General features: G+C 39.9%; 1 protein-coding gene across 1 annotated transcript in view; it reads left to right on the top strand.

The window, feature by feature from the left end:
• TMEM232 (transmembrane protein 232) overlaps positions 1-15,680 on the top strand; it is a 194,093-nt gene that overhangs the window by 119,367 nt on the left and 59,046 nt on the right. The window contains exon 13 of the mRNA XM_048503411.1: positions 359-606. Within this exon, the coding sequence (XP_048359368.1) occupies positions 359-606 (248 nt within the window). The remainder of the gene's footprint in view (positions 1-358; positions 607-15,680) is intronic.

Raw genomic sequence — 15,680 nt, 5'->3', positions numbered from 1 at the left:
TAAATCATTTCAAATGCCTCAACATTTCTTCCAATTAAAAAAGATCATTTTGTCATTGGCTCTGCAGTTATTACTACCTTCAAACTGAAAATACGCTTATTTGTGTTCCAAATAATGGAAACTCTCCCTGAGTCACCTTATTTTCATCATGTTATTCCTGGCCTTATGTTTACATTTCCTGACTAAAGCTTGATCAGTAAATCGAAGTGACCTATGGAAAGCAGAAATAAACATGAGATTACCTTATTTATAAATTCCCTGTGTAGATGGATTATAGCCTAGATTGTTTCTGTCATTACTTTGTTTCAGGCAGTACATTGTGGCATGCTTATTTTGGTTTTGTTCTTTTACTTCTTAGGTTGAAACCAATGGTTTGCTAAATCCATTTCTTGAAGACAGAGGAAAAGTTCCAACAGCTCCCAAAGGGCTCCCTTCTTCCCAGTATATAGGGTGGCGAATCACCACTGCCTTAACCCATCATTTCCTGCCACCTATTGGACCAGACATCAAATTGCCACGCCAGGATGTGTGGAAACCGCTGTCGGTACCGTGCCAAGAACCAAAAATATCTGTAAAGGAGAAGAAAACTGCATACCAGTCTATAAGGTATCAACTCTCTGGTGTTAAAATTCTGCTTCTGCACATTGGTTGTGTAATATATAAAAATTTTGCTTTGATTTTCTTGTAACCCTCCCTGTTTCTTGTTGGAATTTGCTGCATAGAGAAGTGGCTAACACACTGATTAAAAGAGCAAAAGGTACATGTTTATTAGGAAGTATATTTAGGATAGGAAAGAGGAAGAGATAGCAGGCTGCTATCTTGTTAGCTAGGAAGAGTCTCTTTTCTTAACTTCTGAGAAGAAGCAGGATATTAGCCCTGAGAGTATCAGTCTAAGGACACACAAAAGGACAGAAGGGTCACTAACTTTACAGCCCTCTCTAGCTGACCGCTTGCTGCCCCCTGCTGGGTCTTCTTCTTAGTTCCTTTGCACATTAGACATTGCTACATCCAACATTTCTATCTTAGAAAGTTTGGCAAAAAACCTATTGAAGAAGGAAATTAATCAAACTGGATCATATTTTAGGAATAAAACACTTGTCTTTTTGTCATTGCATCTGGATTCATGACACAGTTTAACAATAAGTCTTTCGATGAATGAAACATTGTACATAGACTGTCATAAGATTAAATCTTTTGGAGTTCATTTTGAGTCCAATACTCTAGCAAATCAACTCCCTAAAAAGGCACTACTAATCAAAAGAAAATGACATTGCTTGGCAGAAGGCAACTGAATGCAAGTGAAGTCTTCACAATTCAGTTCTGCCACTTCAAAGTAGTGATACAATGTGATTTAGACACACACAATGACCTCATTGTCAATGCTAATTTGGGCCCAATCTATGCTAATTTGCTAATTTGGGCCCAATCTATGCTTGCTGTCATCATGATGTGTGTCTTCTTCACCCAAATACACAGTGGGTACTTGTATTTGGGTGAAGAAGACGCACAAAGGACCTTTGCTTCTGATCCTGGTATGGGAGCCCATGAATACACAGGGACATTCCTGAGGTGATATTTGGAAAGTATGAGAGAGGGATCTTCAGATTTGAACTAAATTTATCTTTGTTGAATGCTGCTAGATGGAAAGACAAAAGCAGAATGCAGAAAAGAGATGCGCTGCAATATAGTACAAAAACTTGGGAATGCAGTGACAAAGAATTTAAACATGTAAACTAGAGAACTAAATGAATTAAAATCAACTAAACAGCTCCTACTAGAAGCAGTCACACTAGATATGTTCGCTAATAGCTAGTCACAATGGAACCCATTTGTGGTTGTACGCATGGTATTCCCAAGAGAGAATAAAAATACAGTACTAAAGACATGGTATTTTTATTTGCAGATTTATTTGCTGAGCAAATATTAAGCACTTCAGAGAAAAATATGCACACACCATGCAGCAATTATTGAAAATAAAACAGTACTTCTGGAAGCCAAAGATTATCTTCCCAAAATTTCCTAGAAGCTTTGCTTAGCTCCAAAACACAAAAATGAATTTATTCCTCCAACAAACTTTTTAAGCTGTTCTGCTTACCAGGCAATTGACTATTTTTTGTATCCAGGAAGAGGTGATATTTTTTTAATTGTAAAAATTTATCTCAATATACACAATAAATATAGTCATACACATAAAACATAAATATTTTAGATTTTGAGTAGATGGTAAGCAAATTAGCCAAACATTAATTATGAAAAGTGTGCAAATATCTTAGTAAGCTTACATTTGTATATGACAGGATAATAGTATTGTCAGCATAAAACAATATAGGGATATTACAGGAGCCTAACTTGGGAGGAATAACTGAATATGTTTTCCAGAGAGAATGCAGAAAAGAATGTAGAGATACAATACTAATTTACTCTTACTAAATTATTTTAAAAAGTTAAGTTCCATACAAATTCCTTTTCTTCTTCTCTCAGATGTTTTAACAATACCTTTCAGTTGTTTATAAATCAGTAGATACAGATAGATACAGATAAGCTTTAATGGCATAGTACAAAGAGTTAAAATAAAATACAAAAATTAAAAGACAAAGCAAAATTAAGATTGTTTGTTTATGACCGTGCATAAAAACCTGGCTGTTTGCTCTAGAGCATCCCTGGATTAATTGTTTAACAGACAAACAGTCTTCTGCTGGTCTGTCCAGAACTCTAAGTCCATCAGTAAGATTGGGAGGAACCTTGTCTGGCCCGGTTAAGAAGGGGGCAGTAATACAGAACATGGTGTACAGTTTCTGCAGTTTTCAATGTGCAGATGCAAAAATGCTCGCTATGGTATGTTTTGGAGCCTCTTCCATCCCTCAAAGTTGAAGGCAGCACATTGCATCTGGCCAAGGTGACGGCACATCAGTGCTCTGGATTAGAAAGAGTGAACAAATATCTGGCCATGCCTAGGCGGCCATATGGGAGCAGAACTTTTTTTTGCATGAGCCATCAATTGCTGATGTTCTAATTCAAAAAGTGTAGATTTTATAGTGGAGAACGTCTCATTGGGAGGGAGCATGGCTGTAACATCAGGGGGCAGGCCCAAGGCACGGAGCTTTGCTTCTATGTGGGCCCACCATTCAGTAGCATGCAGAAAAGTTAAAGCCTGGGCAATAAGGCTCATGTCCTCATGCCTGAAGCAAAGCTAAATCCAGTACTTGAATGTTTTACACCAAGCCCTGGTCTCCAGAAGATGTTGTCTAGCTCCTAGGCACAAGGTGGCATAGGTAACAGAGTGTGTAACTCCAAATATTTTATACAAAAAAGTGGCTTGGATCCACTCAATATTTCTATTTCAGGATTGGATCCATAAAGAAATATCATATAAAAGTTGTGGGCAGACTTTTGCATTAAATGCTTTAAGGGCAGCAGGAAGAAATTGGTGACCCTTTCTGTAAAAGAAAAGCAAGATAGTGTTGGTTGTATTTTTATTGTTGGCAACTATTATGTTCCTGTGTGAGGACCATCCTGCTGCGTAATGGAAATTTAAGCCCAGATATTTAAAGATCTTAACCTGCTGAAGTTCTTCCCCAATCAAAATCCAGTTGGAAGGGCATCACAAGCTTGCAAAAATAATGATTTTTTATTTGAAATAATTAATTTCAAGGTTGTTATTACAGTATTCAGCATACCTGGCTAATAGTTGCTTTAACCCCACTTTGGTCAGTGATAAAGTGGCATCATCTGCATAAAGCAGCAGAGATATCCTTGATTTGCATATCATACCCTCTCAAAGAGGGCACTAAGTCATTTAAAAACAGGTTGAACAGATTTGGCGTGAAAACACAACCCTTCTTGACCCCTTTATTAGATGTAATTTTAGGGGTCAGAGTGCCTTCCAGGTTGCACTTTATGTGGCATGTTGTATTAGACTGAAGTGCAATGATTAAAGAGAGAAGTCTCTTCTCTACACCTAGGCATTCAAACTTCCTCCACAAAAGTTTTCTTGGCACAGAGTCAAAAGCAGCTCTGAGTTCTATAAAAGTTGCATATAGCTATGGCATATTTACCCTGGAATACTTGGAAATCAGAGTGCTCAGGACCAAACAATGGTTGAGGGTGGATTTACCCCTCTGAAAACCAACTTGCTGTGGTCCAAGTATTTTATTCTTGGTTACCCAGCAGAACAGTTTATCTAATAAGTACTTGGCGTACAAATTCCCCAGGATAGATAATAAGCTAATTAGACAGTAGTTTGTTGGTAATAAGTGGTCTCCCTTTTTGAAGATTGGGACAACAATTGCCTCTATCCAGAGCACTGGTACTACTCCTGCATTGTTAATAGAAGTGAATACAGAGGTGAGGACAGGGGCCCACCAGTCCATAAAAGTCTTAAACAATTTAGGGGGAAGAGAATCAGGGCCTTGAGATTTATGTCTTTTGAGCTGAGCTATAAACTCCTTAAGTAACTGGGTGCCATTCAAGGTACTTTCCTATTTGAGGGGGACTATAAAGTTTTAGGGCAAAGGAGGTGTCTTTGAAAAGTTGAGAAAAGTATTGGAACCAGATATGGCTGTGTATAAGTGCAGGGTTCATGAGGGATGGACAGAAATCTTTGGATGTTACACTCCAAAATTTTGCGGAGTCATTTTGGGAGATTGCTAGGATGAGAGCCTCCCAATGCATCTTTGCCCTGTTTTCTTTCATTTGTACCTGCAGCTGTTCTCAAACAGAGAAATATTCCTGTAATAGGGCATTACCACCTGTTTTCCTCTACCTGGCATATATACTACGCAGGGCTCATTTAAATTGATGGCATATGTCATCAAATTCTGGGCCTTTGTTGTTTACACATCTGGTTGTTTTTGGGACAGATGAAAGAGAGCAATTTTTGATAATTTGTTTTTGTTAAATTTTCAAATAATTCCAAAGCCTCATCTGAGCATTCAGGCTGTTAGATTTCATTTTTCAGGTCCATGAAGTTATGGGAATGCAGGAGGTCCTGAATCTTATGTACAATTAAATCTGACCATCCCAATTTAATTAGGAAATGATTTCAGCTATAGGATGTTAAGAGAGGACAACTAATGTCATGATTAAGAGTGACAACCATAGGCAGGTGATCGCTCAAAGTGCTGTGCTCTATATGAAAGTCTAACACCCTGTCAATAGGCCCAGCTGACATCAGGAACGCTGTACCCTCTCCATGACACAAATGCGAGTGCTCAAATCTTTGCCATCCATTAGGTGGGGCCAAGTTAAAATCAAGACAAAGGTTAAAAAGAGTAACTCCTGCCTTGTTAATTACCCTATCTTTAGAACATCTTGGGAGGGAAAAATACCAGGGCAGAAGGTCAAGGTCAACCTCAGCAGCCTTACTGATCTCTAATTTGTTATTTCCCATTCTGACATTAAAACCTGCCATAATTATATCAGAATGATAACATTTTTTATTCAATTCGTCAATATACTGAGACAACTGTGGCTATTGCTGGATCAAGATATCCTTGTCCAAACATGGAGAGAAGTAAACAGTGATTAAAATTATACTAAACTTTGAAAGGACGGCTAGGGCAAAGTTTTGGCAAATTGGGAGATCAGTCAGAGAAGCTTCAGATCCAAATCAAATAAGATGGCAAGGTGCAATTGGCATCTTCCTGAGGGATTCAATCTAAAAGCTGGAAGACATAAGGACTTAAAACCTGGGACAGTGCTGATAAATCAAGCCCCCCTTATCACACTAATACCCAAAGATTAGAACATAAGAACATAATAAAGAACCTGCTGGATCAGACCAGAGTCCATCTAGTTCAGCACTCTGCTACTCGCAGTGGCCCACCAGGTGCCTTTGGGAGCTCACATGTAGGATGTGAAAACAATTGCCTTCTGCTGCTGCTGCTGCTCCCGAGCACCTGGCCTGTTAAGGCATTTGCAATCTCAGATCAAGGAGGATCAAGATTGGTAGCCATACATCGACTTCTCCTCCATAAATCTGTCCAAGCCCCTTTTAAAGCTGTCCAGGTTAGTGGCCATTCACCACCTCTTGTGGCAGCATATTCCAAACACCAATCATGCATTGCGTGAAGAAGTGTTTCCTTTTATTATTCCTAATTCTTCCCCACAGTATTTTCAATGTATGCCCCCTGGTTCTAGTATTGTGATAAAGAGAGAAAAATTTCTCTCTGTTGACATTTTCTACCCCATGCATAATTTTATAGACTTCAATCATATCCCCCCTCAGACATCTCCTCTCCAAACTAAAGAGTCCCAAATGCTGCAGCCTCTCCTCATAAGGAAGGTGCTCCAGTCCCTCAATCCCTTCTCTGCACTTTTTCTATCTCTTCGATAACGCTTTTTGAGATGTGGCGACCAGAACTGAACACAGTACTCCAATTGCGGTCGCACCACTGCTTTATATAAGGTCATAACAATCTTTGCAGTTTTATTATCAATTCCTTTCCTAATTATCCCCAGCATAGAGTTTGCCTTTTTCACAGCTGCCATGCATTGAGTTGACATTCCCATGGAACTATCAACTAAAACGCCCAAATCCCTTTCCTGGTCTGTGACTGATAACACTGACCCCTGTAGTGTGTAAGTGAAGTTTGGATGTGCATCACTTTACATTTTGCTATGCTGAACTGCATTTGCCATTTCTTAGCCCACTCACCTAATTTATAAAGGTCTGCTTGGAGCTCTTTGCAATCCTTTGTGGTTCTCACCACCCTACATAATTTGGTATCATCCACAAACTTACCCACCCCTACTTCCAAGTCATTTATGAATAGGTTAAAGAGCACTGGTACCAAAACTGATCCTTGGGGGACACCATTCCCTACAGCACTCCATTATGAGAACTTCCCATTTACACTCACCCTTTGCTTCCTGTTTCTCAACCAGTTTATAATCCATAGGAGGACTTCCCCTCTTATTCCTTCATTGCTGAGTTTTCTCAATAGTCCCTGGTGAGGAACTTTGTCAAAAGCCTTTTGGAAATCCAAGTAGACCATGTCCACTGGTTCCCCCTTACCCACATGCCTGTTTACACCCTCAAAGAACACTAGTAAGTTTTTAAGGCAGGACTTGTCTCTGCAAAAGCCATGCTGACTCTTCCTCAGCAGGTCTTGCTTTTCTACATGTTTTATAATTTTATCTTTAATGATAAATTCTACTAATTTACGAGGAACAGATGTCAAACTGCGTCCCCCCCTAGATCTTTTCTTAAAGATTGATGAGACATTGGCCATCTTCCAGGCTTGAGGGATGGAGGCAGATGTCAGGGATAAGTTGCATATTAACGTGAGAAGATCAGCAATGTGTTTAGCTTTCCCTTCTTTTGGAAAACCCTGTATGTGAAACAGCTGGAAATGCCTCAGTTCCTGAGAGTTGCTTAGTCTTTATGCTTGAGAAGTGATCTTTGTTATAGTGTTCCATGGAGAACTAGACTGGACAGGACCTGCAGTCTGCATTTAAACCAATGGGATGTCTTTCACTGTCTTCAGCTATTACAGCCCCTCCCCAATTTTCCCTGTCTGTTATAGGATGTATTAACATCCTTTTTCCTGACAGGTAAGCATGAGCAGGGTGTGGTGTGTAGTATTTTTTCTAGATTTTTTATGTGAGGAGATCTTGGCCACTGTTCCTTCAGTGAGTATATCTGCCATCTTTCCATTTTGCCCTTGTAAAATGGACCGTGGCCAAGATCACTCAGTGAGCTTACAGCAGAGTAGAGATCTAAACCCAAATCCATCCAGTCCTAGTCAAACTATTATACCACTCTGGCTTTCCACTGCAATCTATACTCCTAAAATAGCTCTAAGCCTTGCTGGTGTTCCTTCCTGCCCTTTTCTCTTGACCTCTGTATGAAATCCAGAAATATCTTTTCAGAGCATTTTTTCATTCCAGCAGCATGACAGCATACCCCATTTCCAACTGAAATGCTCCAGGTATTGTAGCTTTTCTCCCCTGCACTTTGGCACTATTACTTGTTTCCCCTTTTCGAAGTCGCTCTAATCCACTGCTGCTTGCTAAGAAAGCACAGCTGCATCAAGCACTTGCCATGTATCTTTAATAAATTGTCATATTCATTTATCTTGCCAAGCAGCCTCCAGTTCCTGTTCCAGCTGTGCAGCTGCAGTTTAAGATTAGCCATTGTTTAACATCCATCATATGTAAAGAGAGTCATCCTTTCATACTTAACTCTTGACCAGAGATCAATAGCCAGGGCTTGCCCCTTCCTTTGTCTCAGTTTGCTTTTGTGTGCGTGGAGGAAGAGGACAGATAAAAATTTCAAGCAGAAACCTTTTTCGGTTTTTTTCTTCCACAAGGAAGCAAGCCATATATACTAAAAGATACACACAATGCAGACAGAACAAGTGAGGCATAGAGATAAGAAAATCTATTATAGATGTGGACTTAAGAAACTTGAATTGCTCAGCTGTAGATCCATCGGGTGGCCCAGTGTCTTTTCCATTGAGACTCCTCAGACAGAATTTCCTGGGTTTTTAGTTATAGCTGGAAGGCTGGTGTCCTCTCCATTTAGCAACCATTTAATGGGTTGAAATGGGCAGGTGAAGTTTCCCATGACATGGTAGTAAATAACATCACACGGTTAATAAAAGCCTACTAAGTCTTTATTAGAGACTCTTTTTTTCCCCCTTAGGTGTTTGGCAATGCCATGTGAGCAAAATCAGTATTTAAGTGAGGAGACAATTTGGCTGCAAACACCTTTCATACCATGAAAGGTTCCAACTAATGGCCTGTCCCACAGAATGAAAACTATGTTTGGTTTTATTAAGCAGGATCTTTTCTCAGTATAAAGCCCTCCTTCAAGTTCCTTACATTCTTAGCTTTGACACACACAGTGTGGGTATAAGGTTCCCTGGTGCCAATTAAAATAACTTTTTCAAGACTCAAATGATTATCAATTTGGTTGTGAAGTCTATGAATTACAATATCGGTGGACAGAAGGCTTCCATTTGTTACAGAAGCCCGATGCACATGACAGCCCCACACATTCACTGAATGCACAGCAGGAGTGAGCATGCTGGCCCATGCCTTCTGCCTCTGCAAAAACACCTGTTTCTGTAGAGGTGACCATGGAGAGGAAGAGCCGTGTGACTGTGTGAACTCTTCCTCCTCATGATCAGCAACATTCCAAAACCCGCATAGCTGATCATGGGGAGGGGGAATTTGCATGCCTGCTTCCTCTGTGTGTTTGCCTTTAAAGGTGGTCAGGGGTGAGGCCATAGTGCTTGCTCCTCACTCTTCCACCCTGTGAGTTCAGTGGGTTGTTGTGTGGACTGGGCTAGAGTCAAAGATGTATAAATATACAACATTACCATAGTTGTTTTTTCTATTCCAAGTGTCTCCAATGTGGTGTACAATGGGTATCATGGTATTTGCCATCACCTTTCTCGGTACCTGCCAAGTAATTTTGGAAAGTGGATGGGACTAGGTGGGGCTTTTTGAGTTTTTGATGTTTAAGGTATAATGCAGGCAAGAGCTTTATGTAAAGTAGCAGTGCAAACCTGTGCAAATAGCAGTGTGGGATCCAAAAAAACCCAGTGGGATTTTATTCTGACTAAACACAATATGTAAATTATTCTGACTAAACACAATTTTAGCATGGCTAAAATGCTTAATGTATCTAGTTCTAAAACTCCAATTAAAGTTACCAGATTTTCCAAGTTTTAATGTGTTTTTTATAATTCAGGTAGAAGTGGATAAAAATATCCCTACATCAAGTTTTGTTCATTTTTGAAAAATCATTTATGCTCCTATCAAAAGCTGCTCAGAATCTCTCTTTTATATATACAAGGAGCTGTCGCCAGTCCTTCAGTGTCAGCTGTCATTGTTACAAGTCATAGTTGAGGATAAAATGGCTACAGAATTGCTCCTACATGATGATGCCACTTCTGGGTCATGACAGAAGTGACATCACCTCACCACCAATGATGACAATCCCCCCTGTCCCATTTTCTCCCTCACCCCCCCTCCGAGCATCAGTGGGGAAAGAGGTCTGCTCACAGGAGGTCTCCTTCAACTCCAGGAGACCTGGTTGCCCTGATAAGATCTCTGCTTCTGTTACTCTTAACTGGAGGCTCAGCTTTTACATTCTCTGAAAAATTTAGTTGTTTTAGTTTCTCAGTGTTTTCTGATGAAATCATGTGGCACATTTTTAAATCTTAAGAATACACTGCCTTTAGAAGTAATTTGAGATGATTACCTGTTCTTTCCATTATGTCAATACTAACATAGTGGTTGATATTTCTGTTTTTGTCAGGCATTGTTTCTCTGTGTATTTCTATTCCATTTGCATTTTTCTTTGGCAGGGGAACAAGAGGGAACAAATTTGAAAAACAGCATAGACATTCCTAAAAACAAAAAACAATTAAGTATAACTTAGTGATCCAAGCATGTTACTTGAATAACTGAAATTTTTTTTATGTAATCAAGTTACTTTGGAGGGGGGAAGGGGGTACTTTTAATGGTGTTTCGAGACAAGAACTGTAGGATGCTGCACTAATGAGCAAACAGGTGTCACACTTCTAATAAATCAGGATGAAACCAAAGCTCCAGGATGGGAGGCACATTTCATGAAATGAGTTTCAGCTCAGTTGAGTGTGTCTCATGAAGAAAGACACTAGCTTTAATACAGTTTGTACCAGACATAAACCCCAAAGAATAGGCATTTCACAGTTGTAGCCTCTGTGACTCAGGTATAAACACAGGATCCTTTTCATGCTGCACATTTTACCCGATGGAACGTTTTCAGGTTGTCCTCTGGAGACATGCTATCACAACCGTACTAATTATCTGTGAGAAGAGAGACCTGGGCAGACATAATGTAACAGGTTTGTGGCCTGCCGACAGAACTGTCCACACATGTTGGAGATAAAATTAACAGTGCTGGAACTACATATGCTTATCAGGCTTATGCATGGGGGGAAATCAGGTAGATTTTCCCCTCTTGTACCAACATCTAGTGCTCTTAATGTATTGCTCAAAGGAAGGGTGAACATTTCAGCCCAACAATCCTGACATTGTTCATTTAGGAGAAATACTTATCTCAAATTTATTTCCAATAGCTGAATTTTTCCACTGCAAATTAAAATTAATTCTTGCCATGAAACTTCTGTTCTTATGCTAGCCATAAGGGAGCCCAGCATGATACATTGCTAAATAGACATTAAAGCAAAATAGAATCTAGTCTGCATGTAGGATTTCAGGTTGTCAGTGTTAGCAGGCCCAGAAATATTTTTATTCCCTTCTATGCTAAGGCTGCCTGACAGTAAGGCTTGACTTGTCAATTAATTTTGATGTTGGTTAAAATCTGTACAGGAGCCTAGACATCAATTTGACATGGAACTGACCAAGAGAGTTGCTAAGAGCAGTAGAAAAATAAAGACCTTAGATCTTGCACAGTTTTGAGATCACCATCAAGTCAGTCTAATGAGCAAAAAATGACTGAAGGATTCCCAATGAAACTACAAGATAGAGTAGAGCATGCAATTCAATCCTTTCAAAATTATGGTAGTTATTCATTTTTTAAAAGCAGATAGCCCTCTTTCACTGTTTTTAGTCCTAGATCATGTAAGAAAGTGCTAATAGATAATATAAATCTGGCTTTTGTAGTGAGATGAATGCAGTATTGGACAGCAAAGTAAGCTTTTACTGCAGGGTTTGGGTGAAAGTTCTTATCTCTAGCTCTTTAGGCGCCCTCATATGCATCAGGTTGTAATTAGCATACAGCAGCAGCAGGTGGTTGTGTCTGTCAATGTAGTAACCCTCTAACAATATGGGTTTCTGTGGGGGCCAGAACTTGGAAAGGAGATTGCCAAAGAACTAAATTTTAAAACAAAATGGTTTACTTAACAAATAAAACTTTTAACATTTACATTTAACATTAACAATTTACAGATCCTTCTAAGAGGATTGCATTTCAGAGTCGCCTTATCTTCGACAGAGCTACTGATAAATGCAAAGTCCAATTCTTCCTTATACTGGTGGTTGGCTTATGAGGAGACTTCCAGAGGCTTGGTAGATGGGATCCAAGATGATGAGAAGGTTACTGAAGCGAACTCCCATCAATTACATACATAGCAAGCCCACCAAACAATAAGAATTCTAACATTTTACAATGTATGGCAAAAATAACCAACTCCCTTCCCACTGGATTCCCAACAACTTTTGCGAATTACCTTTAAAGCAAGGTGTTAAGAGCTTATAGCGAGTTGATTAAAATCCAGGGTCCCTACAGCCTGGTAGCCTTGCTTCCTCCAACTTCACCAGTTTTTGCAGCCTTCTCCGGCTTAGAGTCTCCACCCCTTTCTGGGTCAACCCATTCTGATCATAGGGGTTACACATGCACATACCACATTGCCCAAAGAAGATGTATTTTGGTGGTGAGGCAGGGAAGGGGCAAAGTAACAGAGCTGGTGACAAAAAACAAAAATCTCCTGCCTGGCCTCCTCCGACAGTAGAATTATTTGTTTAATCTGGTTGTGGTGGGTTTTCCAGGCTGCGTGGCCGTGATCTGGTAGATCTTGTTCTTAACGTTTCATCTGCATCTGTGACTGGCATCTCAGAGATGTATCACAGAGAAAAGTCTGTTTCACACTGTGTGTGTCTAGTGAGAAGGGAAAGTTTAGTGGGGTACATTGTCCATGTCCCAGAGTGGGGAACCAATCAGTAAGTGTTCGGGTGGAACTTGCTAGTGTAGTAGGTGTGCTTTCTTGATCAAGAGTGTCTCCATTTTCTGGGTCTGTTGGAACATTTCCTCCCCAGTTGAATCTGGCCGTGAAAGCCTTCGACAACACATTGAACACCTCTACGGGGAGGAAATGTTCCAACAGACCTGGAAAGTAAGAGCTCTAATGGGGCGGGGGGAGGCGGGTAAAATAACTGTTTTGGGGTGAAACTCTTTATTTGTCCATGCTATGTGGCCAAAAAAAGAGAGCAAAAACAGGTTTTTTAAAAAAATGTCTGCAAAATGTTTTATTTGTGTTGGATGGAAATTGCCAATGTCTTTCACCAGTTCACCAGATGGGACCTGGGGGTCTCCTGGAACTACGGCACAGCTCCAGACTACAGAAGTCAGTTCCCCTGGGGAAAATGGATGCTTTGGAGGATGGACTCTGTGGTGTATACCACTGAGGTTCTTGTCCTTCCCACAGTTCCACCCCTAAATCTCCAGGAGTTTCCCAATCTGGATGTGGCAAGCCTATGCTCTCATCACTGGCAACCTTGAGGTGAAGACTTGTTTTATCTGGCACACCCCCAATAAAGGTCATTGGCCTTCCTTCTAGTGTTGCTTGCTCATGTGTTTTATATAGAATTTTATAATTGTCACCACATTTTTAATTGTTTAAATGTTTTTATGTTTGCCAAGTGGATCTTTGTGGACCTTGACAGGTTGGAAAGATAGCATAAAGAGTTTTAAATAATAAATAAATATTATACAATTATAAGCTAATTCAGTAATAAAGAAATTACACTAAATAAAGGGAGTAGGACCTATAATTGTTGTTGACAGCATGCTTGATGAAACTGCTGGTTTATTGTATTTATGGTTCCTGGGTACCTTAAGAGTCTGACAAAAGTACCTTAGAGTCTGACAAGAAAAGTGGGTGCGAGAAGTGTGGGGAGGGAAAAGACCTCTATGCAAGGGAAGAAAGGATGAAAACTAGGGATAAACCTTTTGAGCAGTGGTATAGAACGTACCCTCTGGTTTTAATGTGAGGTGGGATCAGTGCTTAGCTGCTAGTGGTATATCTGATTGGGATAGGTATTATTGTCCTGCAAGCTCTTTCCCTAAGTGTGTTACTAAGATTGCCTATTAATTTGGGTGCTGTGTGGTTTCCGGGCTGTATGGCCTCTGAAGGATCCTCTGAAGGATCAGATCCTCTGAAGGAACAGATCACACAGCACCCAAGTGATTCCAGCTGTGAAAGCCTTCGACAATACATTGCCTATTAATGTTTTGAGAGGGAGGAACTCTGCAAATATTAAGAGTCTTGCAGTGAGAATGTGGGGAAACAGGGTGCAGCTTTCCATTGAGATGGCCAAGGAAAAGGTCATCTTTTTTGCCTCAACATACTTCCTGTCTCTGCCTCTGGACTGCCGACCTCATAGCTACCTTCTAACATTAATGTACAGAAGTGTCCCTGTTCTTTTCTGTTAAATAATGGGAATGCCTCTACTGAGTTAGATGCTCCACTCCTGCTTCATTCTCTCCACATTTGAAAGCTGGCCTCCTATGGACAACTACATAGGGCTATATATATATATATATATATAAACTCTTCTTACCTTAATATCTGGGAATTGCACTGCTTTTTTGAAACTGTTACCTTCCTTGTAGTATTTTGTACATTCATGCCTGAATTTTTTGAATATATCATTCTATTTGGACCTGAGCATGATAGAAAGTCTGACTGAATGCAAAGGGCCATTTCTTACAACTTCAGCTTTAGTAGTAGGGCTGCTATGTCCTAGTTGGGAAATACCTGGGAAATACCTGGATATTTTGGGAGTGTAGCCTGGGGAAGGTTGGGTTTTAGGATAGGGACTTCAATAGAGTATAATGGCATAAAGCCCTCTTTCCAGAGTGGCCATTTTCTCCAGGTGAACTGATCTCTGTCACCTAGAGATCAGTTGTAATAATAGGCCCGAGGGAGAGATCTCTTGGAGGTTGGTAAAGTTACTTTTTACTTGAGTGAAAATTAATTTTGTGTTGTTAGGTAATCAGTACATTCTTTCATGCTTTGATCAGCTCAGGTTCAAATAATGGAGTGGGCTTCCTTCATTGTTCACATTAATCTGACTTTGGAATCTCAATTATCATTTACATAATTCTGCCCCACATCTCCTAGGCTCGTGTTAAACTTGTAAATAGAAACAAAATTGTTCTAGAATGTTGTCATAGGATTGGTGTCTCCCACAATAAGGCCATTCCAATACTGTGCCACAACAGCCATAGACCATGATTTATTTAAATATATCTTTACCATGTCCTCCCCCTGCCCCCCCGCCCCCGATAAGAAACTCAGGACAGCATACAGTGTTCTCTCTACTCTTCTCTTATATTCTCAGCACAGTCCTGTGAGGCAAATAGACTGAGGTAAGTGATTAGCCCAAAGTAAGTTGCATGGTGAGTGGTGATTTGAACCTGGGACTCCTGGGTCACAGTTTAATCCTGTAACAACTACATATGTGGTATTATTGGAATCGCTCCACTAACATTTTTTGGAGTTCTGGATATGACAAATTGAACTAAGGATTAAGTATTTACCTCACAAAGTTAGGGTAGCACTATAGATATAGATATATAAATTACAGTACTCTTTTTAACAAGTGTATTCCACACATTGGATCTGCAAATTCAAAGATTAAATGATTCTACTAGTTAGAGCCAATAACATGAAACGGTGTGATGCTTTAATGATTTTTTGCCCTTGAACATTCACACTCCACTGGTAGCATTTTAATGTGGCCTACAACATTAAACAAATCTTCACTAGCTTTTATGCTTTGATTTCCCTCTTCTGAATCTTCCAGGGCATTTGCAGCTTCCTTCAGTTAATTTACTCCAATCTGAAGGTACAGAGCATTTCATACGGCAGCATTTTTAATATTGGACACTATTTTAACTGCACACGTTGATTCAGAAGCATGAATCACTTATCATGCTT

The sequence above is a fragment of the Sphaerodactylus townsendi genome, linkage group LG07, assembly GCF_021028975.2.
Source record: "Sphaerodactylus townsendi isolate TG3544 linkage group LG07, MPM_Stown_v2.3, whole genome shotgun sequence".
In the NCBI taxonomy this organism is placed as follows: Eukaryota; Metazoa; Chordata; class Lepidosauria; order Squamata; family Sphaerodactylidae; genus Sphaerodactylus; species Sphaerodactylus townsendi.
Note: the sequence above shows the minus strand (reverse complement) of the source record. Positions and strands in the feature narration are given on the sequence as shown.